We start from the raw sequence: 27612 nt of genomic DNA on the forward strand, positions 1-27612 counted from the left end.
GAACCAGCCATGCCCCTAGCGCTCACAGCCTGCCAAGGGAAACAGAGAAGGGGAGGAGAGACGAAAACAACAAACAACTACACAAATCCTCACAGTTTAGCCTCTGTTTCAGTGACACCGTGCTGGTGTTTAACGCCTCGAACACAAGCATATTTCTCCCAGTCGCTGATAGGAAGAGTTTATCACAACAAAGCATTCAATTACGCTGTCATGCTGTTGTGTGGATGATATTTACACATTCAGTTGAGCTTCAGAAGGATGAAGTGGAGTTGGATAAGGTTTGAGATTTGGAGAAGCTCATTAGCAGCTGTAACAAAATACAATTAGACGAAGCATTTAAAAGGCTTGTCATATTTTTGATACTTTACTGTTCTTTCAATCCGTCTTGCCTTAGTGATGACCACCATGAGGATAGCAGCATCTGCAAGATACCAAATAGGTTGAAAGCATAATGGTGTGCACATACACGTTTGTCCGGTTGCCGCGGCTCAGGAGGTAAAGTGGGTCTTCCATTTGTCGTGAGGGTTGATGATTTGATTCTGGGCTCCTCCAGTTTGCATGTCCAAGTGTCCTTGGGCAAGACACTGGAAGCCAAATTGGCCAAATTGTGTGAATGGGAAGTGTGGGTGTCCGACAAAGCAAAGACTTTATATGAACGTGGGTGAATGTGAATTGCAATGTAAAGTGAGGCCGTTAAGTCTATTTACTTGTTACATGCTGTCAGAAGCCAGCGATGGCAGACAGGCAGGATGTAGTCTATGATACTCCTCCACACTTTCTCCTCAATCTGAGCAATACCTCTTTTCACCAAAATCAGCAGGTAGAAACAGGAATTTAACACGCAGGATAAGCCACAAAAGCTTAAAAGGGCCCTTTACTCCTTTCCTGTCACCAAAAGAGGACTTCTCCTTCCTGTTTTTTTCCCCCTGGGTCGTCATGATCGACGTCACTAACGCACAGACAACTGAGGTGCTTTCTCACCTCGCTGCCTCGCCAGTAAAATATGCCACATAACTCAACAGATGACTCACAGATCCTCGTCTCAATCAAAATGTATTGTGTTTGCTGCTTCAAATGAGACACTATCTCATGTGCTAATTATGTGGATGATTAAGTGTTACTTGCACGGGAAAGAGTGCGCAAACATGCAAATGAATATTCAATACAATCACATACAAACCAACAATCAGTGCTCAATTATGCTATTATATGAATAATGACAATAATTATCACTGTCATCATATTGCCTCACGTCGAACTGTACGTTCTGCATCTTTGTTTCATTACAAAAGGCAGGGCTTGTCTAAAAGTGGTTGGGTTTATGATAACACCAGTGTAGGAAGTAATCAAGTTGTTTGGTTATTTTTGATGCTGCCACAGAGAGTCGACAGTCTGTCCTGCCTGTGTTACGCCTGGTGCTTTCAGAAGGCAGAGAAAGAGAGAGGAAAAAAGGAGAAATCTGAAGTGCTCGCCTGTTCCACTCCCCAGAGAGTCCATGAAGCGGAGGAAGAAAAAGCGCTCTGCCCTACCTCATGACACGCCAGCGGTCCACAGTATGCTCCCGCCTATGGTGTATGCAAACTGTGAATGACGAATACCCACAGCGCTGTTCCGCGGCTCACACAGGAAGCCGGCGCTTGCCAGGGAACATTTAGCAAACGAGTGTAAATCCTCCAACACATTGATTTTCCTTTTCCTTTTAATAAAAAAAATAAAAACTGTATGAAAAGACGAAGACGCTTGTCATTTTATTGACACGTTGTCATTTTTTTATTATGAATAACTTTAAAGGAGACACAATATGCTTTTTTCGTTTTTCTTTCCTCTAGTATGTATGTAGTTTATTTTGTGTATGTAAAAGATCTGTAAATTTCCAAACTGAAATATCTCATGAGTAGTCCATGTTTGCTCGAAACAGTGTGCAACAGGCATCGAGGTTCCTTTTCTGTCATCTGGTGGGTGTGTCAGAGGTGTTGCCCGATAAACATTGAGTGTATATAAACCCATACGTAATAAAATAGACAGTGTACACAATGGATTCCGTTTGATCCGAACAATGTTCACATCATTTGAGGGTGATAGGAGCAGCTATTTCAGACGGAGAAGGGAGAGACTGTAGCATCTGGTCTATTTTAAAGTATTAAACAAGTATTTAACACACATGGTCTTTACCTCTGAGGGATTTTTTTCTTGCAAGAAAGCCAAGAACAGCCTTCCCAGGTTCCATAATTGCACCACAGTTAACATTTTATTGTTTCGCTGCTTTTTTTTGGGCTGAACGCAGTCAAGGGAAAGTTGTTGACCAATCACAACATTAGGCAATGACAGCAGACTGGGCCTTTTTCGGGAGGGGGGGCTTAAAGAGACAGAAGCTAAAAGAGGAGCTGCAGCAAATAAGAATTCAGGATCTGAATGTGAGCATAAGATGTCTTCTCTAAGGCGTCCGATCATTGCTTCTTTTCTTTGGTCTGTCTTATAACCCACCCTTCACTCATTATATGTGTCTGTCTTCACTCTCTCCTCAGCTCTGCAACCTCACCACTCCCTCAGATTCTGGGCCTTCGCAGCAGCCTGGAGCTCAAGATGACCAATCATCAGGCCTTGGCAATTGTCTTCCAGCTGGAGCATGTCTTCTCCGCTCCGATTGGGCGCGAGACTATGGTAAGAGGGATGCACAACGACGCCTAGAGGACCGAATATCAACCCTCACTCAGGTCCCAGCCTGAAAACCCACTTCTCAGATAAAGAAGCACCAACCTAAATGATCTTTTCATTTTAAAGTTTAAAACTCTTTAAACAGATCTTTAAAGGGATGTACTAGAACACTAGCCTGGATGCCAGACGAATTTAGCCCCGCCCACAACAATTTGGTCGGGAAGTTCGGTCTGGAGTCGCTCCATTGGGAAAAAATTATGGGGCGTGTTTCAACTGACCAGGAAGTAAAATTCCTCTTCGCTCAATTGGATAGACCTACAACCAATCAGAGCAACGTAGTATGTGACGTATGCTAAGCAACGCATTGTGAGTTATTTACTAACCCGGGCTCACACCGGACGCTTCAGCGCAGCGCCAAGCCTTAAATAACAGCTGGCTCCCATCCACTCCCATGTTAAAACTTTGTGCCGGTCACACCGGAGGCTGAAGCACCGCGAGGCAGCCTTGACGCAGCGCGGTGCTTCAGCCTCCGGTGTGACTGGCACAAAGCCGTGCAGCGAACTACTGGATCAACGGGTGATATTATTAGCGCTGCCCGGCGGTTCAGCGTCGCTTCAGTGTCCGTTGTGAACAGCCAAGCGCCGGGGTGATAGGGATTAGCGCGGTGCTTTGGCGTAGCCTCCACGTTCTGTGTTCCTCTTTCAAACTGAATGTGCTGTCGATGTCTTCTAAAACAGACTCAATGGCAGCATCTACACATCTCAGCTCGCCAGCGGCAGGCATGTTTGTTGAAAACGAATTCAACCCAGGGGCACTTTGATGACGTGGTTGATTACGTTACCATTGATCATCTGTCAATCATCGTATAAAGCCCGCCCTGACAATCTGGTTGGCCCGGTCGGGCCATAATTTTTTCCCAATGGAGCGACTCCAGACCGAACTGCCCGACCAAATTGTTGTGGGCGGGGCTAAGTTCGTCAGGCATCCAGGCTAACTCCAGACCGAACTGCCCGACCAAATTGTTGGGGGCGGGGCTAAGTTCGTCTGGCATCCAGGCTACTAGAACACCGCAGCAAACACACAAGTTCACTCGGCTAAATGAAGCAACCAGATAAGAACAAAGCAAATCATGATGATTTAACCAAAACTCATTCTGTCTCTGATCCCACCTGTTTATCCACACATCTGTCATGTGGAGGGTTATCTACGTCTTATTGTGAGGTCCTTCATTCTAAAAGCGTATTTGTATTGGAGCCTGTTGTCCTGACTGGCAGCTGTCTCAGCCAATCGCTGTTGCTTTTGGTCTCACACCACCACAGGATTTGCTGGCTACAGTAAGTAACTAAGAGGCAATGACTAGTAAGCTTTAACTCCAGGGTCTAAATATCTTTACACAAGGCTTTTTTCCTTGTGTTTAATAATTGACTTGTTTTTCTCAGCACAACAATTCAGAGCTTTTCCGCTGCAAATAAAGCCAGCACACAATCACTGTGCAATATTGTAATTCAAACTATACGACAACCTGCAGATAGACTATCAGACGCTTCTCTGGGTGAAGAGGATCCTGGTCTGATCCACTGCCTCCTCAGATGCGGCTCTAGCATACGCAGCAGGACCTCAACTGTCCCACAGACATCCTCGACTTTCTGCAGATTGGTTGAGCTACCGACCCTGTAACTCTTCTTCTCTTTCTCCAAATTGCATTACCCACAATTCCCCTTCTCTCTTTTCAAGTGACCAGAAAAAAAAGAAGAAGAAGAACAGAGCTGAATCCCCATTAATTCAAACTGACCTTTGTCCCGCTTTGTGCGATATAGTGTTTGAAAACATACATTTTTATTGTCCTTCTGTTGCCTATATTTATTTTTTATCACTACTTTTATAGCGTTAATATAATTATGTAAAGCATTTTGTGGCTTTGCTCTGGGAAAGGTGCTACACTAAATCAAATTTACTGACTTAATTACTAAAGATCCTTATCACAGGATGATGTTAAATCCATAATTTCCTCTAAACAATGCGCCGTTGCAAATAAATTGTGATGTTTATTGAGCAAGTGTTGAAGCTCTCACAAATGCGCCTTGCTCTCAGTGTGAATTGTAGTTATGCGAAAAATATTCACAAGCAGATATTTCCAACTTTTGCTTTGTTTAGTTGTCATGTCCCTGGTGTGTAAAGGCCTCAAGGTTAGAAGATGCCCGACGCTGTACACAAGTCCCCTGAGGGCAAATTTGTGATTGTGGAGTATTTAAATAACTCGACCTGACTCTACACAGCCTATGGGCATCACTACTTAATTCCTGTAGGTCGACTGTACAATCATTCCTGTCAGTGCTGGTGCGGCAGCTTTTTCAGGACAAGCTCGATTTAAATATGTTGTCTCACAGGACAGACAATTGTTCTCATTTCCTCTCATACTGCAGCCCACTGTAATAGATGTTGCTGACGAGTTTTTCGGGCCGTCTGTCATTTACAGTTGACCCGCCCCTTTGTTCTGATTGGTTGATCCAATATCCTTCAGTAAGGTTTAGGCTTGAATCAAACATTTTATAATTATCCCTGATTTTTTTTTCAGTGCCATTTTTTTAAGAGGCGGATTGAATATAAGTGAGATATTTGTCGATATTATGAGCAGCTCATAGCTTAGAGTTCTGTGTGACGATGACCAGTAAATGTTTTTTCAGAGACATGTCAGAAGAGTTTAAAATCATGCTAATGTGATTGTTTAATTCCAATTTGTGCAACCACTGTCTCTCTGAATCAAACAGACCAGCAGCGAGCACCTGTTGCACGCTGACACAGTCAACACATCCGCGGGGGGGAACAATTTCTAAATTCAAGCCGCACCACTTAACAAGCGCTCTTGGTGTGGAATTCCACAGAAAGACTGTTGTAATTAGGTGCGTGGGCGAGCCTTCAACACGTAATGCATGCCAAGGCTGGGCTCTCATTGTGTTACTGCATGTTGTCCTTTACACAGGCAGGGGGTCACACGATCACCAATTAAAAGCAGCAGAAAAACAAGCAGCCACTCGGTCACCAGAGCACCACGGCACATTTGCATTAGTGTATCCGTTCGTTCTTTTCTTAGTCTGTTGAAATAGACAGCCCCCCCCTCTCCCCTTTCCATGGATGAGAGTGTTTACTCGACAGACCTGTTGTCACATAATGGATTGTATATGTGATAAACAACAGTTTTTACACAAAGAGCTTGAAACTAATGAGGATTAGCTCATCACAGTCTTTTCTGGATGCAGTTTGTCTCTGAAACTCGACTTTACTGTTTTCAATGACTCTCCTCAGACTCATAATCACCAAAGACTGTTATTTTCACGACTGAAGAGCAGAGATTAATGTCATCTGTTGATAACCCTTTTACACCAAAATTAGCAGGTACCCGCAGGTTTTTTAAATGCAGCTAGTCTGCTTAAGAATTGCCATTTGACTCCTTTATCATTGCCAGTCGAGAAGTTTGCCTATGGTGGTTCTCTCTGTCTCTCTCTCTCTTACCCCCCCCCCCCCCCCTCCCTTGTGTCATGTTCAACTTAACAAGCGTGCCGACAACTGAGTCAGTCTCACCTTGCTGAATCGTCAAATTAGCTTGTTCTCCTGGATGTCACGTTTACATCACTGCCGATCGGAGCCGATTCAAACCGTTGTTTACTGCAGAGTCATTTAACTCTGGAGCGAATGCCAAGCGTATCCATTGCCATTGCAGACAAAAGCCAGTTACAATACTGTCATATTGTATACTACATTTCCAATCCAAATTGACATACGGTTTTTAAAGTGGCTTCTTTTGAAGTTGGAAGAAAGCAGATGGTGGGCTGGTTGGGAAAGAAGTTATAAAGCTGAAGTGTTAACTTGCACTAGAGATTAATAAACCTGCTGCATAAAGTTGTGTGCATATTCATTCTCCACCGGGGATGAATGCTTTCCATTTTGGACACTTTATGAGCTTTTCTAGTACACCTATGCTACCCCAGTCCAAAATGTTGGCCTCGCACACAAGATCTCTGTGAAGCTGTTAGACAGACAGATTGCCAGGAGTTTCACTGAGAACATTCTTGCACCTGACGGGATTGTTGCCTTTATTGGAAAAAGTTGTATCCAAGTTGAGAAAGTCTAATAAACCCTGTTAGAACCATCAAACTGATGTCTGTCATCATCCCAGAATAGCAAAGCGAAAAAACTGTTGTGTGGGTGACAAAAAAGATCTGGTACCACACTCGACTTCAACACCTTCTCTGCCATGAATGTTTGATGAGATGACGGATAGGATATTTAGCAGGTAGAGGGTAATTTCTGCCTGTGTATGGGAAAGCAGATTGGGAGTTTGTGCGCTGCTGATGTGCGCATATGTTATTTTGTGAGTGTTAACTCAGAGCCCGATCTCTCTTGGGTGTTGACTGATACGCCTTTCATAGACGTAAGAAGACGTATTGAAGACGGCAGCAGCCGTGACACCCGAAATCTCACACAGCCGCCCACTACATCTCGAGGAAGGCTCCTTAATCAGCCGACTGCTACCCTAAGTGTGTGCGTCCTTCACCACCAAGATGAACATGTGCACCTGTCTGTGTACATTTCTGTGCACGTGTCTGTGCACTATGTCACGGCTTTCAGAGATGTCATGCTTCCGAGGTGTTATGGCTGTGTTGAACTAAGATGTGTGGCTTTAGGTCAGGCCGCTGTCAACAGCATTTTGACACCACTTGACACCACCTGACACCACCTGTGAACCATAAACGTCGAGGTTCATATCTGATCCCTGTAAAACCTCTCAGGCCCTTGTAGAGCTCTGCTGAAACTTAAACCACCTGAGAAAACACTCATCGATGTTGTTTATATATCTTATGAATAAGTTATATTCTTAGAAATGCACCAGAGGCTTTGGCCTAGGACTTTGGTCTATTTTCTAACACCATTTAGACAAAAAATAACAACACATCAATACTTTAAATATAGCTATTCATTGCAGTATTACATTTTAATCTAACACGGCATTGACTCCAAGTGAGAAAATCTGTTTAACAGCTGCAACAAAAATAAAGATAAATAAGTTTACTTCTGAGTAAAGAAAAATAAGTAGAATTACACCATAAATCACAATTACAAAGATATATATTCACAGATATAAGTATTAGAGGAGAGTAAACAATACACTGAAAAAGCCCCAGTACATTTAAATTAGACAGCTATATACACATTCATGTGCAGTGCCTTGGGCCACTGCACATGAATGTGTATTAATGCAATGTGTCACAGCTCAGGTTTAGAAGGATTCAATAGCACAACTCGGAGACAATGGTAATAGTTCAAAAATCCTCACCTTTATTTTGGCTCTGCTGGCAGAAGAAGGCAAGGGCAAACTGTGGTTGAGGTCAGGGCACAGGCAGAGACACACGTCAAAAGGAGCAGGCAGAGGGGAAACCCCCGAAAACAGTCGAGAAGTCTGCAAAGGTGTGAATCATAGAATCTGACAGAATAAATACATAAAGAACAGGTGAAAGGTCAGGAGGGCGAGGCAGGGTCTGAAAATGACACCACATTTTGTTATATAGCAAAGGCTGGTAGAAAGTGAATGCATGAACAAATGAAATGTGATGGCGATGTACAATGTGTACAATTTAAATCAGTAATGATTTTTATTCAGCAAAGTGACAGACTACAAAAGACATTTGTTTATTTAGAGCTAAAGACAACAACTTGCATGTTTGTACAATGTGTGATTCACTGGTGGAGAAGTTACTCAAATACTTGACTGAAGTTTAAGCAAAAATAGATAAATATGACAAAACATACCCAAGTAAAAATGCCTCAAATCTTTTTCATAAGTAGGAGTGAGAAAGTACTTTTGAATATGCTTGAAGTATTAGAAGTAAAAAATACTCGCTGAGTGTAACATATTCCAACGCTCTACTACATCATCATGGCTGAGTCTTGGCGTAATCTCTTCTCAATCATTCCAGGTGTTTCTTCACAGTCTCGTCACACACGCTGCAGATGTATTTTGTGTGGTCTTAAAAGCTGAAGGTGTAGAAGTTAAAGGCTGTTAAGTTGTACCTGAAAAATATAAATGTTGGTTAATCAACTTAATACAATGTGAAAAAAATAATAAATATTATGAAATACATAATATATTATAGAAACATAGGATAATAGCAAGTAAAGACTTATGTAGGAATGATAAATGACAATAAAAGGAGATTAAAGTACAAAGGATGTATTTAAATTGAATATATTGTGTCATTCTGCAGAATGGTTTCAATAATAATAATTGTACACATGTTGCAGAGGAGCAATGGGCACAAACAAATGCCTTGTGCACTTATTGTGTATTATTATTGTAGGTTTGCGGATTCAACCATGAGCGGGCCATTAAGACTACTGTATAATGGATTGTACTAAACCTGTTTTCTATCATTTTTCTATCATGTCCCATGTTTCGCTGCCTCTGACTGCGTGCATCGCCACTAGATGGCGCTGTGTAGTGCAACTTGAGGGGAGCGTCTTGTGCCTCACCTCCTTTGTGCTTGGATGGGTTCAGTGCGCCTGTTCTGTTGTTCGCTCCTCTGATTAAATAGAATTATGTCTTTTGATGTATTCTGAGGGGGCTAAGGTGGATGAGAAGAGTAGAACTATTTTGTCGAGCTCTCTCTCAAAACATTCCACTGCAACACAGAGGCAATCCCTCGATGCTCTGAGGCGGCCCACGTCTCCTCCTCACCGTGTTAAAAAGCTTGACTGCTCCTCGTCGTAAGACAAAGAACAAGGATGGCCTCCTTTTTCAAAATCCCATTGCTCCCACTGCCTTCGGTCATGCGGAATGAAAACCTTGCAGTGTCGTCACTTGTGCTCTTTGGTATTATTTGATTTTGAGTTATGATTGGGTCACTCTCTCGCACACTGTCTCCCTCTCAGAGCCTTTGATCGGAATTTATTCATGGTCCTTAGCAGAAGTCAGACAGATGGAGATCACAGTTTAAATGAAGGGGGCTAGGGAGAGGAGAGGAACTGGGGATTTGTCTGATAGGCTGTTCTCAGCTGGGGTCTGGGTTCAACGAACTTCTAATAATCAACTTTTCTTGTGCCATGTCCACTTCCTGTCCTTTCCTCTCCTTTTTCGTAGTTTGGTTCTCTTTTATCCTCTCAGTCTCTTCTCCCTTTCTTATCGAGGGCTCTATTGCATTAGCCAGCATCCCTCTCGGTGCTTATGCCTCGATGGGCTGCACACAGGGGAAGTCTATCCACCCGTGTTCGCTGCAGACTTGTTTCCACATCACTCTGCTACTGAGGAAGACTTGAAGAGTAGAAGGATAATGGAGCTGAAGCAGCTGTGGATGGAAAAGAAAAGCAGGTTGAACGTATGCTCCACAGCTGCAATTAGTTTGTCAGCTCACTGTTACTCTGGGTAATTGTGATTCCACAAAATATCTCACTCTATTGTTACTTTACTATTCCCTTATGTACTTTATTGATTTGTGGTATAACTCAAGGTATTATTATTATTAACATTTTTTAAGTCATTTAAAGCGAACTACCTGTGACACAACTTGGGTTTCTCCTCTCTTGTGGTTGTTTCTTTTGCCCAGATTTTAAGACGTTGTCCTGGGAGATTACTGCCTCCTGGAATGGAATGCAATGTTTTTTTATTTTATTCACAGCAATGATGACATTTAAAAGCTCAACGGCAACATCCCCCTCTAAGAATCACTGTCTGTATTCAGTGGTTTTCACAGAGTGTGCGTCTTTAGTCTGGAGGAGTTTCATTCATCAGTTTGCTTTTTGTGAAGTTAGCGCTCTAAACACAATTTACCTTCACTATGATCGATCAGTGAAAGCTGCTCATGATGGTCTACATGTGATCGCTTCATCAAAATGTCTGTTGTGTGCAACATTCATACATAACAGCAGCCACTGTGGCTCTGTTGGGCCTAGCTGTATGATATACGGCCATTTGCCTCGAAAGTGGAACACAGTCTTGCGCGTGTCGGCTCAGCTCCACATTAACTGAGATTTATGAAACAACCATCGAGCACGACTTCATTCATCTGGTGAAAACAATTCCTTTGCATATTTCTATCTTTGTGTGTCGACAGAGTTTTTGCCTTGAGCCTGCAATGATGCATCTGGTCCCATGAGTCAAGGAAGAGCCCAAGAAAGATAAAGGCCATAGACGGTCCTTTAACAGTTTCATCCCCACCCATATGCAACCATATGTTATCATGTCAAGGTCAACATAACTAGATTCTTTGGAAGCGAACAGAGGTATTTTTAAGAAACTTATCATACAATAATTTCCTTTTTCTATTTATCAACAGTGACAACATGAGCCCTATCACAGGCTCCTCCTCTAGGAAACAAGGTTATTGATAAGAATACTTATCAAATATTTGTTTGACCTTTGTAATCGCTCCTCTCTCATCTCCTTGACATACTGATCGATTTGACTAACGGGAAAAAAACGGTAGCCATCATGGCCCATCATCCATTCAGTTATCCACTGAGAACACCTTCCCCAGTACATAATTTACTCACTCGAGAATACTTGGGTCACTGACAGCTGATGTGAGGCGACGAGAACTCTCCTAATTGTGATCTGTCATTGCCAATTTAGCCGCGCTGTAACTTGATCTGAGACTTCTCCGCCCCATCCGTTCCTGCCAATCCCTGCCTCTCCTCAACCAGCGCCTGGCACCGCTCATCAATTGAGCCGTGTAATACAGTCGCACGCGGCTTAATGCAAGACGATGGGGCCTATTGTTGTCTGCCTTTCCTGTGCTGACAAGCAGTAGCTCATCGCTAATGGAGGGGGCTGGTCCGGGGAGAATCAAGGCAGGAGGCACTGCTGGCTCATATGACGTTGCCTTTTTTTGCCGGCAAACAATTTGTCAGGAGGCGTGACAGCTGCAGTCATCCGAAACACCGACACGGCGAATGAGTGACTTCTCGTAGGTCACATCCTCGGAAGGATAGATGAATAGACAGAGGGGGAAGAGAGGGACATGTTGGGAGGGAATACTGGGTTGCAACCTCACACTGACCACCCTTCTGATGCTGAGAGACTGTCAGACATTCTCGAAACAGTAATTGGCTACTCTCTCCTGAGTTCTTACACAACAGCAAACTTGTGTTGCAGAAAAAGGATGTTGACAGTTTTGATATGTGTCATGTACTGAAATGGTTTGGGCCAGTGTGCTACCAGTAATGAATATGTCCCCCGCATCATATTTTCATGTTGTGCTACCTTTGACCCTGCCTAGGCTTGTTGAGTGGCACAGTCCATTACTGAGCCTCTGAGGAAGTCTAGCCATTATTGCGTGACCTTTAAACATACTTAATGCTTTACCCTTTTCTAAGCCCTCATATGGATATATGCAGACATGTGATCAAGTTTGGCAGCAAGCCCATTTATTATATGCTATAAAGAGCTCAAAGAACGATGAGCATATGTGAGAAACAAAGTCAGTGAATTTCACCTTCGGAGCAGAACATTCGCAAAAAGCTGCCAAAAAAGCATAATGGTGAGGAACTTGAGCTCGTCATTTAAGCCATAGCAAGAATTCCAACCCGTCTTTGTGTTTATGCTAGAAACATGTGGTTCCATTTTTATACAATAATGTTGTCGGGTTGGCTTTCCATCCCAATCTTGTGAACATTATATCTCAAGAGTGCTTCACACCCTTGTTACCAGATCAGACCTGCCACACCGGCTGCGTTTCAGGTGCGGTTCAGCCGCAATGCTCTTTGAGGTCTCGCTTTCTTTCCCGCTTCCTGTTTTTCTACTGTTTATCATAAGAACGCATCGAGATGATTCTTGAAAATTTGGCCCAAATGTTAACTTAGACTCATAGATTAGCTGTTTAGATTTGGGTGGATAAAGGTTAAAAGTTCAATATCATGGTGACCTCACAAAATATGGCCTCTTGAAAATGATATATCAAGTCTGCCTTTGGGATATTCCTTCAAATTTAGACCAATCTTCACTTGGACTCAAAGATTAATTGATTAGATTTCAGTAGCCAAATGTCAGGGGGACCTAACATGTAGACTAGGGCTGCAACTAATGATTATTTTAATAATCGATTAATCGGTCGATTATTTTTTCGATTAATCGATGAATCGGATAAAAATAGAAACATTTGTAATTGCCGCATCTTTATTAAAAAACTGAACATTACTTTCTGAACATAAAAACAGAACATAAATTCACAGTAGAATGAAGTGAAAAGTGAAAAAATAACAGGTTATTGCTTCAACGTCCCTGAGCTATTAAGTCATATTAAATAATAATAAAAATGGAACACAAAATAAAATACAATGTATGATATACATTTTTATATGTATATATAAATACAAAAAATGAAAAGGCTACTTTCTTTTATAAAGTGAACAAACTGAGGTTTTCTGTTAGAACAATAAATAAATTATAAAAAATAAAGAAAAATGCAAACTACCAATCTGTCCACACTGTATTTGTTCGAACATTAACATTGACATTAACGCGGTTATCAGGAAGCCACTCATTGTTGGTTGTTTTTTTCTGCAATGACAAAGTTAATATTAGTAAGTATGTAAAACAGCACGATTTAAATAAAATTAATATGCCTCATTGTTTTAGTTATTAATACTGTTATGTTGAGGCCAGTAAGTAACCCAAAGATCAATTACAGACAATACACATTTTTATAATAATGATTTATTTATTTATTTTATTTATTTACACTCATGGAGGTTTAAGTAAAATGTAGTATGTAAGTTTATTATGTAAGTAAGATCGTTTTTAGTAATTTACAGATTAAGCTGTAAGTGCTTTAAAAAAATAAAGTAACAGACACCCCGACACACACACACACACACACACACACACACACACACACACACACACACACACACACACACACACACACACACACACACCAGCTAACGCTTACGTTAGTTTAATAAACGTTTCATGCTTGTAAAGCTGGATAACGAATACATTAACACACCAAACGAGAGAGAGTAGATGTTGCATGTTCTTACTTGAAAACGGAATAAATGTGAGCTTTTGTATTGACTTACCCTGCTGTCGAGCCCCCTTCCTCGTCATGGATGACTCCGACATGTTTTCTTTTGAGGTGTTGTATCATTACCGTGGTGCTTCCGTGCCACGCCATTTCGCTTTTGCAAAGATTGCAACAAACACACTTTTTAGTTTTATGCAGTGTGAAGTGCTCCCACACTTTGGATGATTTCGGTCGAACCCCCTCCGCCATCTTTTATGTCCAAAAATAAAAGCAGTGGTCGCAAACACTAAAGCGCTTGTAGGCTCGCTGTGGACGCGCATGAAGCATGTACCTGCCGGCGTCAGTAAACAGTTCTGCGCCTACGAGTGACGTATTAATCGCGCGACTCAACGAATCGATGACTAAAATCGTTGGCAACGCTTTTAGTAATCGTTTTTTATCGATTTTATCGATTCGTTGTTGCAGCCCTAATGTAGACTGAAACTTCATAGGTTGGTGGAGGCATACAGCCGCAGGGCAGTCATTTAAGTTATCCTTTCATTAACATGTGTCGTCAAGTGAGCTGGGCCCAACACCCTGAGCAGCTGTTTCAGAAGGTGTTAGACAAAAGCAGGATTGTCTCTTCTACCCATCCACAGTCAAGATTGTTGACTGAAATGACAACTGTCATTAACAGATTAGATCAGCTGTCGCTAGCATGCTCATCCAGCTTACTTTTGTTAGATCAAGCCAGAACATTGTTAATGGATCTCATCTGATGCCCTAAATGGCTACATACATGATAATGTGCTAATATACAGATGTTCAAGCTACATGTCTGAGGCAAATGAGTCAACATCCTCACCACTGATATTCAATCTGACAGACCTGAAAAGAACAGTGTGTTATTGTATCGTAGGATGGAGCTAGTCTGCTCCTTCTTTAAGTATAATCAGTAATACATGTAAGATCAGACAATGTTTGTTGTGCTCTTGAGCTCACATACATCTGTTCTTTATCCTTTTATCACACTAGCCACCACTAGAGCAAAGGCTTTTAAAATGGGAACAAGTGTTTCTCGGATTGAAATTTCCAAATAAATATTACCTCCATGTTTGTAACTCTTGACCAACGGCTTAGTGAGGCGGCTGAGAAACCTGCTCAGGCATGTGGTGTTAGACAAGCTTCTACAGTAGTTGAGCTATAGAACAAATATCACTCTCTAAACTACGTCTTTATTACGTGCTCTGTCTCAGATGTCACTGCCAGGGGGACGGAGGATAAACAGTACGTGGCGCAGACAGCAGTGACATGGGTAGCGGGTGGACTTATTAAAGGTGTTGGTGTACGTCTTCTCCTCTGTGCCAAAGAGACTCTTGTTTGGATTTTAATTGGCTCACTGACAGGTACATGCCGTATAGATTGTTGTGTGTGTTTTCCCCGTGACTTCCCTTAAGTGGCTGGTTCTGTGTGGCTCGGTGGACATCGTGTGTGTTTGTGTGCAGCTGGTGTGGGCCTGTGCAGGCTTTAATGATGTTTGCTGAATGAAAAGCATCTTGTGACACTCTTCACAATCTCATTAAAATCCCCTCTTTACTGTAACACCAATCCTGAACCTCACCCACCCCTCCCTGGATTTCTATGTGTCTTTGGCATCACATGACGAGCTCAACGACATCAGCTCTATTTTTTTGTTTGTTTCTGATTTGAAATGTCATTCAAATGTTAATGAAATGTTAATCAAACATCTTAAGCGCAGTAATGTCATCAGGATTCAGAAGTGATATATTTAGCTGATTTGTGGCCTATTCTGGAGGTCAGTGCTCCCTGGAGGCCCCTCTTCTTTTCTTGCAACAAGAAGAGAAGTGGAGGATAAGGCAAGGGAGGCGACATGCCGCAGAGACAATATTTCGCCTGCCTAATTAAAATGAATGTCAGCTCTCCCCCCACTGAGATGTGCATCAATCTCCCCCTACGATAAGCCCAGAGTGAGTCTTACCCTGTCAGTGGCTGCCAGCAGTGCCATCCTTCTCCAAACGAATGCATTGGCCTAGCAGCTATAGGGAGGCAGTGGCGATGAGGTTTGCCCATCTAATGGTCCTATGTGGATGGCCCCCTCAGACTGAGACCCTGCTTCAATGCAAGGTAGCTCCAGCACAGACTTGAATGATTTTCATTTAGAGCTATTTGAGACCAAGGCAGCTGAAGAAAACTTTTATTTAGTTGCCGACTGTTGCACATACAACTACAGCAGATACACAAACACACCTCTTTTAATGTTTGTAAGGAAAATACGACTTCATTTGTGATTTGAATGTCAGTCTGTATCCTTTAGTGATAATGATTTTTTTTCATGCAAAGGCATTTGACTGAAACATTTGTTATTGTGCATTTGCCCGAAGTCATTAGAGTTTGTCTGTTGGTAAAGCTGCAGTCCTTTCTGCCCTCCAGCTTCCACTCTATTGCATTAAATGATTTAACAGAAGGCAATAAACATGGACATTACATTTAGATCTTTAATAGCCCATTTATGTATTTCTTTATGAATTTATTTTGAAAAAAATTAATTGACTTCAGTGATCTTTCTTCTCGTTCATAGCATGTTAAGCTGGTTGGGTCAAACCTGCTCTGGTATGTGGATGATGCTTCCTATATTGGCAAAATGTCAAATCAGATGCACGTGCAGAACCAGATTTATACACGCTCACTCTACATTTGACAGAGCTTTGATTTAAAATCATCACTCTCATCGACGGTGAAAATATCATCACAAGATTAATTTGACAACGTAAGGAGGATGAGTTATTGTGTTGACACACGATGTTGACAGGTTTTAAATGGAAAAAGTTGTTGCCCTACAACTCTGACGTGCTCCTAATGTCATTTACTTTCAGTCTGTGATTTGGAAGTCGTTTTCCATCGTTCACATTATCATTATCCTCATCTTCATCTTCATCTGCAGGTGATTTTCATTTTCGCCTGAGGAGGAATGTATGATCTGTTGCTTTGATGGGCGGATTAATAATCATATCAGGAACTTAATATTACTGCTCTCAGTTAAATGCATCCCTATTGTTTCAAATTGGAAAATTACTGCTTTATCTCACAAGTTCTATATCTTCATTTAATTTGCGGCAACATTCATTGCACTGTAAAAGACAAGGCAACGATGGCTGTAATGCTGATTACAATTGAGCAGGTTCTAAGGTGGATCAATGAGATCGAAAGTATGATGATGTAACTGTAAAGTGGTAATTTGGTAGAGTACATATTCAAGATCTTAGTTTTATACGTTAGCATGCTAACCTTTTTTTAAACTTCTACACCAAGTAGTCTCACTCAGGCTGATGGGATGCCATTAGTTTGGTGGGTATTTGGTAATAACCAAAAGTATTGAGAGGAATTAAATGTTGACCCTTTAATGGCTCTAGAGGAAATGTTAAGTGGTCCCCGAAGTAATAACAATTCCTGCTGAACAGAAAAGATATCTGTATGAAATTTCATGGCCTTTTACTCTGTAACTAAAATGCCAGCCGGCTGATTGCACAAGAGGAAAAGTCAGGGGGTCAGTTCAGACAGAAGGATCATCTAATGGTCTGTGAACCTTTGTTAAAGATTTCACTGCAATTCTTGCAATATTTGCTGAGATGTTCCCGTCTGTACGATCTGAACAGGAGTTCTATCTGCCAGGCCCCTTGTAGAAGCTCTGGATAATGTGTGAATGAGCCCATGTGAGAACACAGCAGGAGATTCTCTGAGGATTCACCCCAAGCGAGTGGGCGTGACATTTCTAAGACGCAAACAAAAAAATACAAAAAGAACAAAAATATCTCAAGATGAAAAGCAGAGCCTTACACGTAGAAGATGTGAAAGGAACTTTTGTTGATAAGACCCGACGCTGGTGTCGATGTGCTCTTAGCAAAAGCATGTGATCTCCGCAGTGGAATTCATATGTAACTTCCTGTCTCTCTCTCCCCCCCCACTAGCTCCAGTGATTTCTCTGTTGTTGTGAATGCGTCTGAGCAAACTCAGTTCTCCAGACAATCTCCAGAGTTCATGACTGAAAATGAGTCAAGAGATGCTAACATCTGTAAAGTTATGAATTAATAATAACCGTATTCAATCCTTATATAAAATGGGTTAGGTAATATGGCTTATCTGAAAATCCTTAAAACCAGCCAAAAGACAAAATATTCCAGTAGTTCTAAAACATTTCACTACATTATATAACAACTTCTTTAAAAAGTGTTCCACAATAAACGTCTTCAGTACTGAATTAAATGATTTGTTCATTAAATATGTATTTAACACTTGTACTGCATTAATGATCTTTTTTTTTTGGAAGAGCAATAACTCCTAGAACTTAAAAGTTAGATCTGAGCCTGGGCACGATTCTTTCAAAGCCTTATCAAGGCTGGGTGAGCTGGAGAGAGCGCAGTAACCTGCTGGGTTCGTTTGGACCACTTGGGCAGATGGATGAAAATGTGAATGGTTTACTGCTCTTGAGTTAATGATCTCTGTGCCTGTTCCCTCACTTCCTCCAGGGCTTCTCATTGTGGGGCATAAGTAGTGGGAGCTGTGGGCCGGTGCCTGTCACAGGGCCTTAGCTAAAATAATGACATGAACAGCCCAGCAGACTGCAGTAATAGCAATAACTGTCAGACTCCGTCTCCCATCAATGCTCACATCCTCCTAATTTAGGATTAATTCCTGCTGTACTCCAGAAAGCCCTGAGTCGCTGAATGTCTTGGCATTTGCTTTCAACTTTAAACTATGTCCCTGCAAACTGCTTTATCCCAGCTTTTCAAAAATGTTGCTTTTTTATATTTTGACTTAATAGGACAAACTGGGAGCTCTTCCTACAATTTGTTATATTTTATGAATAAGAAAAAGTGTTTCAGACTTTGTTACCTGTCTAATAAGAGGTGGTGAACTGGTTGTGTCTCTGCTTCCAGTTCCTCTTGTCTGAAGTGCAGGTTCGGCTCAGGTTGATGTGCAGAACTCCTTTTCTACCTTTTTGATAATCCTTTTCTCAAAATTATTTTCTAGCAGCAGTTTACAGACCTGAGATCTTTGTTTTCGCGAAGTAGTATGTTGAAAACACACAATCCCATTTTTTTATTTGTTTGAAAGTGCTGCAGCATGACATTCTACACTTCTTAACAAGGTTGATAGATTCCCCCAATAGCGGAAACGCGTTGCCGCTCGGAGCATTTATGTGTGCGATGACATCTCCTGTTATTGTTTTGAGTGCCATTTTATGAAAAAGTTGGTTGCTTCCTTGCTTTTGCCTCAGGTTACTGTTTCTATTTTCTCTCCCTGGTGCATTATTGAAACAAGTGCTTGGCTGCTCTCTGAGTTAAAGTTAATGGCTCTTATTTTAAATATAGCCATTAAGGCTCAAATCAACAGAGTGTTCACACTTTGCCAAAACTGATCATTCGACCTCTACTGCAAAATCACCGGCGCCACTGCAGTCACTTAATAAGAAACAAAATTTAAGAAAGAAATAATTAAATCCCAAAGGCAAATTCTTCATCAACTCAAAGGGTTTCCTGCCCAAAACAGTGAACAGTCTTCTTTTTGCAGACAGGTCCAAAGAAGAGCTCAGGAAATGGCAGCCATGCAAGTTAAAAGCAACACTATGCCACATTTTCTATTTTACCTTGAAACAGCAGCTTCAAAATCTGCTTGATTGAACGCTGACTATGAATAGGTAGTATGGTGTTGCTTTCATTCCCACTCCTCAGCCTTAACTTCTGTTCTTGCTCTTTGTAACTTTGGTGAACAGACACAATGTCCTGTGGGAAGTGTGCAACTTACTGATAGTTTCAGCATAACTTGCCAGAATCAGGCCAAGCAAGGGCAAGATACCGAGCTGTTCAAGATGCCAGACTATAGATCAGTTAAAACCAGCATCTAAGTCCAAGATTCTGCAAAGAAACTTTAAAATATCAAGAATTCTAAACAGAAATTGTTGTATTATTACAGCTCTTCTGGTTCAGGAAGAAGGAGATCATGGTTAAGATCTACTGTTCAGTTGTGATCCAGTTCAGCGAGTGGGTTCAGTTCTTTTTCTCTACATAAATCACCTCATGTGGCTGCAGAGGGCTCTGTTGCTCAGTAAAACTTACGTAGTGTTGCTTTAAAACATTAGTAGCTTCATATCTTCTCATTTATATTATGCAGAAATACATCTTGACACAATAAGCAAACACTTCTAAAAGCAATATTAGTCCAAATGGCTTATTCCTCAATTACCTCAAATGCTTCCTGCCCAAAACAGTGCAAGTGAAGTCATACTTTATACCCACTGTAATGTAATATCATCGATTTGATGTCTCCCCCCAGTCACCAGCAGGCCTTGCAATTGATTAAGACTCACCGAGTTACTGTGGTGACCAGAGTGAGTCGATGCTTCTGACCCTCGAGGCAACCTTCCCCTCACTGGAGTCCTTGAGCCCTAGCGTGTGCATACATCAGCTAACTACCTCCTTCAGCGCTCGCTCCGTACCACAATGCCACCAAACCACCACGGCCCCCCCGGTGAGGTAACATTGATCCCCGCCATCACATAATCAAGGCCCTGCACGTTATATTTGTTAAGCTCATGTGCGCCTCCAAACATCGCGGACTGTTTATGTACAAGGATTACACGCATAATGTGAATTTTTCTCACTGGCTTTGAATGAAAAATATGATCCCTGTTTGTTTACTCGCACCACAACCAAAGAGTCTCTCCGAGATTCCTTCCTATCCCTTCTACCCCATTGTTTGCCAGCCCAGGCTGTCAGCTCTTTATGCAGTTCATATGTAGATCACGCCGTTTCAAACTACTTAAAAAAAATAAATAGGTTCACTGCTCTCATGATAGTGATTCATGTGCCTAGCAGCTTTGCGTCTCAAAGGGAATTCTTATTTTGCTGTGCTATGTTTTTTTTTAGCGCCACTGTTGTGATCGCAGTATTCAAGGTTTTAAGAATTGCCTGGAAGGATTCTCCATTTTTACCCTTTAATAGGTTATTAATTGTATGATCGCAGTCGTTGATATTCATGTCTGTGAAAACATGTAATTGCAGCGAAGCATGTGAAGTTTCCATGTATTTTTGCATCACATTTCTTTCTCGCCCTTTTTTTTCTTCTCTATTTAACGAGTGCAGTTACTCTTTGCCTTCTGGAACATTCTCCCCTCTTCCTATGACTGGAAGACTGAGAGCGTGTGATAAGCATTGAGTATTGGACAGATAAAAGCTTTTTCCAAGCTTGCTGGCGTCCCCACAGAAAAGGACCCTGACTGGTCCCTTGTGTCTCTCGCAGCTCAGCCATCGTTTCTGCCACCAAATTGTTACTGTGACTGAATATATTCGCTGAATGAAATGAAAAGCAAGCGATGGGTCACGTGCTAGACATTCATTTTGCTCTCTCTGTTGTGCTCCGTGGGAGCCCAGACATGTTCGGGACAGAGAGTCTCACATTAGATAAATTGCCTCACAGTTTTTACTGGCCTACCCCCTGTGCTTTAAAATGATCCTTCTCTAGTTGGTTCATTTTTACAAAATCATCACTTTAAAATAAGACTTGTTTGATTTAGTGTTTCATTTAAAGCATCTTATTAATTCAGCCCCATGAGATGGAAAAACAGGCAATGGCTCAAGGGGAAATCTACTGCTATCTGTTTTATGGCTGCCGTATATATTTCTGGAGTTACAACTCAAAGAAATAGCTGTTAATGTCCGTGCTACTTGGGGATAAAATTATAGTCTGAAACAAACTCCCTCTTGAGACAAATGGAATATTGATCTGCATCTGGGAGTGCTTGAAATGTGCGAAGCTTTGGAGGGGTCTACTCAGATGTACATAATAGACATTTAATGGGAGGACTGGGTTCATTCTGCTTATGTGTCAGACCTAGGTGACAACAGGTCTTTGTGTATGACTAATATGTACGTATAGATTCTTTTTTAGCAGACGGGTCCACCACCATGCTAGACTCTGAAACATTGTCAGATATGCAATTGGGAGCCATGCAACTTTAAAATAGGAGCTTTAACATACATTTAATGGTGCACTGACTGTGAATAGGAAGAATGGTGCAACTTCCTCCCAATCCCCAACCTGAACGCCTGCTCTTGCATCCGGTAGCTTTGGTGAGCAGGTCAAATCCCCGAGCCGGATCATTAAAAATATACACTGTTCAGTTGCATTATAGTTCAGTGAATGGGATTGCGTAGTCAGAGCTGCGGTCAACAGATTGATAGACTTGTTTCTCTACATTCTCCACTACATGCGACTGCAGAGGGTACTTCTAGTGTTGCTCAGGAAAAGTTGCAGGTTGCCTGGAAATATTTGTGGGTTCACATCTGCTCGTTTATATGATTCCGAAGTGAATATTCTAATTTGGATGCTGTAAAACAGGGAGCTGTCATGTCCTCAACCTTTAGAACGGCGACACTCTCACAGTCCCTGCTGCAGTTTATTAGTTATAGTGTTCAGAATGGCAGCTCCATTAATGTATCTCAACACTTGACTTCGGGCTTTGTTAGTGAAGTACCTGGATGACAAGGTCATTTTGCATAATGCATAACAACTTGACATTTAGAAGCCGCACTCACCAGAAAAACAAAGACAGCATCGGGTGTTTGCTCAAAAGCCTGAAATGGTCTCAGTTTTTTTTGTTTACCTGACAAGGAGCTCTTGTGGATAATGACTCTTGTCCCACTGGAATGATGGTGGAAGTAGTGTGTTACAGTAGTTAAGGATGAATGGCTGATGTGACAACAAGGATCGCTGTATGGTTCAAGTTTTAAAAGTCAATGTTTGTTTCTTTTGACGATGGACACTATCTTCCCCTTAACTTAACCAAGTACAATTTAGAATCCATTAAGTATCATTCACTAACTCTTAAGCCAATGTCTATGTGGTGCCTGGAAACTGCATGCAAGAGGCAAGTCTTGACTTTGCTGCGGAGAGCACATTGGTTTTGTAGAGCACATTAACACCAGCATCGGCCCTTATCGCCTCAAGCTTTTAAATCTCGTTGTCCTTTCAAGATGTCAACTTCGTTGGGGTCTCATACGACACCTCTTTTTTTAATCCTGAGATATGTGTGTCCTTCCAGTTTTGCGTCCATTGCGTGCTAGAAACGTCATCAACATGTCCACTAACTGGTGGTTGGCAGGAGAAGTTCCAGAAAAACACTGGAGCAATCGATTCATACAGTTGCATACTCACATTCAACCCCTCTGGAAAATTTGGGAATTTCCAGACCACAGGTAACAACTGAGATCTTTTCTTTGACCTTCTGTCTCATCTCGTAAAACATTTAAACTTCCATCTCTGGACGGTATCAATCTGTTCTGATGTAAAGAGAAGTGCATCAGACTATTCCTGTCAGTCTACTTGTTTATTTTGTGAGACTTCTGCCGGGTTTTCTCCATTGGCTGCGTTTCAAAGGATACAAATCTTCTATTCTTGTATGCTGTGAATATGTGAGCTACCACTGAATCTGTCTAACCAGATCCGCTGACCAGCTTTCAACTACATCTTGCAGTCTTTCTCAGTGAATGGTGTTTCCTCAGTTGTCATGGAGACACCACAGCTTTCAATACATGCCTGTTTGTCCCATGATTACTGGATATCTTTGATGAGGAGGAGATGCCTCTGTTCAAAGATGATCCAAAGCGTTGGTGGCGAAGCTGAATCTTTCGCTCACATTCACCTGACCTAGTTTCCGTCAGGTGTTCACAGACAGCTCATGGTGTCTGTGTATCCAGTTGTCATTCAGCGTCCAGTCCAGGGTCCTGTCTGTTTCCTCAGTTGACCTCCCAACAGTTGTTGCATGCAATCTTAAATACGGCTCTAGTTCTCATTGTCCTGGGGGAGCCACTACTACAGCACTGCAGTTGAACCCCTGTACATCACTATAAGCTGTCTCTCTGTGGCTACGTGGAGCTGCAGGTTATTGCAGGAAAGAGAGTAAATTAATCGATAAAGGAAAGCTATATAATTGTCATCCTCAATAGTCCTCATGGAGCTTACTGGAAATCTGTCTTCAGCCACAGTCTGTTTGATAATATTCAGTATGGTAACATTCACATGTTTTTTGTGGCCTGTGTTCTTTCAGGAGCTGGAAGAATAATGGGGTTTGAGGACAGTGACAGCTGTCAGAGCATTTGGGGTTCCTTGTCTGGGGGAAATAGGCCCGACTCCACTTGGCTGGCACTACTGCTGTCTGACACCTAACCTGTAGAGCACTCCATTTGCATCCTAATATTAAAGGGATAGTTCAACCCTAACAAATCTAAATTCTCTCATTATCTACTCCCCGATGCCGATGGAGGGTGGGTGAAGTTTTTTGTCCACAAAACACTTCTGGAGTTTCAGGGGTAAATAGTGTGGCAGCTGAATTCAATACAACTGAAGATATTAGGGACTTATCTTCAGAAGTAGAAAAAACAAAACAGAAAAAAATACATGACATGCTTTCATACTGCACGTGTGGGGTCATCCAAGGATCCGCAAGCCCCGACATTCATATTCTACTCGAAACAAGGTAGTTTACACCCTGTTTCAACCCTATAACTCCACCAGAAGAGGCTAAGCTAGAGGACGTTTGCATTTCCGACGGTCACTTAATGCACCTTGTTGGAAGATAGCAATGGACACTTGGATGACACCACATGAGCAGTATAGAGACATGTCATGTGTTTTTTCCTTTTTGTTGTTGTTGTTGTTTCTGCAACACTGCTTACTCAAACACTTCACCCGTCCTCCATCAGCATTGGGGCGAGAAGATAATGAGCTAATTGTCATTTTTGGGTGAACCATCCCTGAACCAGTGAACAAAACTGGTTCAGAACCGGAACATTTTTATTATTATCATTTCCAGTTGTAACTATAACCTTCAGGGACAGTTTGAAATGATTTGATAATCAAATGCTGGCATTTCAACTCGAATAATTGACTCCGTCTTCTATGAACATTTTCTCTTGCTCAATCTGCTGAAATGATACTGCAGGCAGTTCCTGTTGTCTGTAATAACGCGCATTGGGCTTTGCATGACATTTCAAATAAAGAGGACACTTATATGAATAACAACCTATAGTAATGGATTATAGTATTATGTGAACAACATTTGCTCAGGGGAGTTGTATGCATTGAGTGAACCATTATATGCTCCACTTTATCTTGAAACAATGTGGACGAGCAGGCTCCCTTTGTATTCTGTGCCATCCTACCGATGATTGATTACAATCGTCGGAGGCCGACCGGCTTATTAATCGATTCAGCAAAAGCTGTGGGTCCCCTGTGGATCATTTAAAGCAAGTGGCTTTTTAAGTGTGGCTGGGATGGTCTGAAGTGGAGGCACAGTGAAACAGATTGTAAATCATGTTCAAATACAACAAAACTTCTAACCTATATGTGTGACCAAGTTTTTCGGCCACTGATGTTTTAGACTGTGTAGAATTGTCAGTTAATCTGCAATCGCACCGCAGTACAACAGTTTCAAAGCTTTGCGGTTATTGTGACCTTTTTAAACGATCCAAATTCTTTATCGAGTGTCTTAATGATTTGAATAATATGGAAAATGCTGCAAATTGATAATTTAAGTTTGCATGACCATGATCAATAATTTCTTTCCTCTTCCACCTTCACTGTGCAATGTCTGACTTCATCCTAGAAAATGCAGTTAGCGACCAAATTATTGTTTGAGTGCAGTTGCTGTGCTGTTTCTGTGAGCAGCTGCCGTCAGCACCCCTGTTGGAGCACGGCACCCACAGTGTTTCCAGATGAAGGGGGCGATATGGAAAAATATCTTTTCTTAAAGGAAAATTGTCCCTTCTAAATCTACTGTATCTCTTGCACATACTCACGTTGTTGGTTTGAAAGGTGGGACAAGTCTGTAGTTTGCTCTTCCGTAGATGATGACAATGTAACCTGACATCAACTAAAGGCCTAAACTCTCAACTCATATCACATACATAGAAACCTTTTCACCCCACTCTATTACATATTCCACCACTGATCCATCTTCTTTTTCATTATGTTCCAATAAGATTCCCGAACTGATTTCTGTCGAGAAACTGTGTGTGTGTTCCACTGACCCCACACAGGACTACTGCTAACTCACATGGACAGTCAGAGATTTCACTGCTGTTCTGTTGTTCAGACACTCATCAAATGAGCATGTATTCGACCGAATACAGTGAATGTATCCATGTGCACATACACAGCCTCATAAGCCAAAGAAAGAAACGGAAAATTAATAGAACCATGAATTTGCTAATGGAATGATAGATTTTAATTGTATTTTAATTTGACTTTATTAATGCACAAACCATTTGTCGTGCTCTGATGCATTCAATTCATGATCTTATTATTTGTGTACAATTGAAAATCTGTAATTATTCCAGCGGCCACTTAAAGACCCACAATATGACCATGGTGAAATTAAAAAAATACCTTTTTTTTTTGTTTGTGTGTTGTAAATTTATTTACGCCTTCCCGTAGTAGCTGTATTTTTCTCATTATTTAATGCACATTTGCCTTTGGTGAAAATATTCTTCTGTCTATAGTGGCTCATACATATATGAGAAATGGATGGTTTTAACAGTCAGTGAAGCAGTTGTTAAACTTTTTTGGACCCCAGTCATGTGGATATTAGAGCAGGATCTGAGAGCAGAAAAGACTACATTCAGTGGTTCATATCAAGAATGTTGCCATGTATGAGAACACTAATAATGATGTTAGCGTCTGATTGTCTTCTCTTGTGTCTTTTTCTGTCACTCAGCTGTCTGCCACTTCCTCATCCCGAGCAGCCTTCTTGCAGTGCCTTCGTTGGGGGATTTTTTTCCCTTTCCAGCAGCCAGCTGACTGGAGGGGGGAAGAGATACAGCTTGTTCTGCAAGGAGGTGCAAAGTCAAACCCTTACGGAGTCATGGTCTACAGCACGGAGATGTCTGCCAAGACTCAGAGCGCGGTGCCACTCTCAGCTCCAGGCACAGCTCAGGTAACACAATAGCACGGAAAGAGTTTGTTTCCTTTTCTCAGAACCTTTCAGAACTTAAACACATTTCTTTGAAGACAAAAGCATCCCATTTTCTAAGTAGACTTTTGGCATTATGCTGTTTCAGTTTTATTTCAAGCCAGTTATTTCAGTACCTGTACATGGACAAATGACATTATCCTTTAGAGCTCCCTGCTGTGATAATTCTTCGCAGTTGCGTCACACTTGCAGACAAATAATTATTTGCCATTCACATCTATTTATTGACGGCATCAAAAAGTTGAAAGGGTACAGAAGTCGGCATCTTGCAATGACTTCACTTTTCGCACCTTAGCTGTGATTATTCACACTGTTCAGATAGTTGGAAGTAACGACATGTCACTACTACATCTCTGTCTCTTGTCTTTCTCATCTAATCCAATTGTGTCCCTCTCTCCAGAACATTAACCTTTCATTCCCTGGCGTTTTTTCTGTGTTTCTGAAATGTTTGAATTCCATCTCGCAGGTGAAAGATACCTTAACTTTTCGGCTGTCGTCTGGTCTGGAAAGGAAGGCCTCCAGCCCCAAGGCGTCTCTGAGGTCGAAGCAGGAAGACGTGTCACATGAGAGGAGATTACCCTCATCACCCTCACATGGTAAATTATAAAGCTTAGCTGTTTTCAGACATGAAGAGTTCTTCTTTAACAAATGAAAAATACAGCCAGAGATTGTCCACTTAAGATGTGTTCACAACAGGAACATGTCCAGGACATCAGGCGAAGGGTGGCTCCTGGGTAGCGCATGCGGGAAGCAGGACATTATATAGAAACATTACATTGACTATATATACATACAATCACCACTTCTTTCAAGTTGACAGCTTCCACCGCGTCTTCTACATGTATCACACCACTTTTTCATGCTGTGATATTAGTATGTTTTTTGTTATATTCAGTTTCGCATCTGTCGCGTGTTAGAAAC

At 41.6% G+C, this 27612-nt stretch overlaps 1 protein-coding gene across 1 annotated transcript in view; it reads left to right on the forward strand.

The window, feature by feature from the left end:
• nphp4 (nephronophthisis 4) overlaps nucleotides 1-27612 on the forward strand; it is a 161149-nt gene that overhangs the window by 61533 nt on the left and 72004 nt on the right. The window contains exons 8-10 of the mRNA XM_053425872.1: nucleotides 2526-2661; nucleotides 26437-26655; nucleotides 27158-27287. Coding sequence (XP_053281847.1) covers nucleotides 2526-2661; nucleotides 26437-26655; nucleotides 27158-27287 — 485 coding nt within the window. The remainder of the gene's footprint in view (nucleotides 1-2525; nucleotides 2662-26436; nucleotides 26656-27157; nucleotides 27288-27612) is intronic.

The sequence above is a fragment of the Pleuronectes platessa genome, chromosome 6 (assembly GCF_947347685.1).
Source record: "Pleuronectes platessa chromosome 6, fPlePla1.1, whole genome shotgun sequence".
Classification (NCBI taxonomy): domain Eukaryota; kingdom Metazoa; phylum Chordata; class Actinopteri; order Pleuronectiformes; family Pleuronectidae; genus Pleuronectes; species Pleuronectes platessa.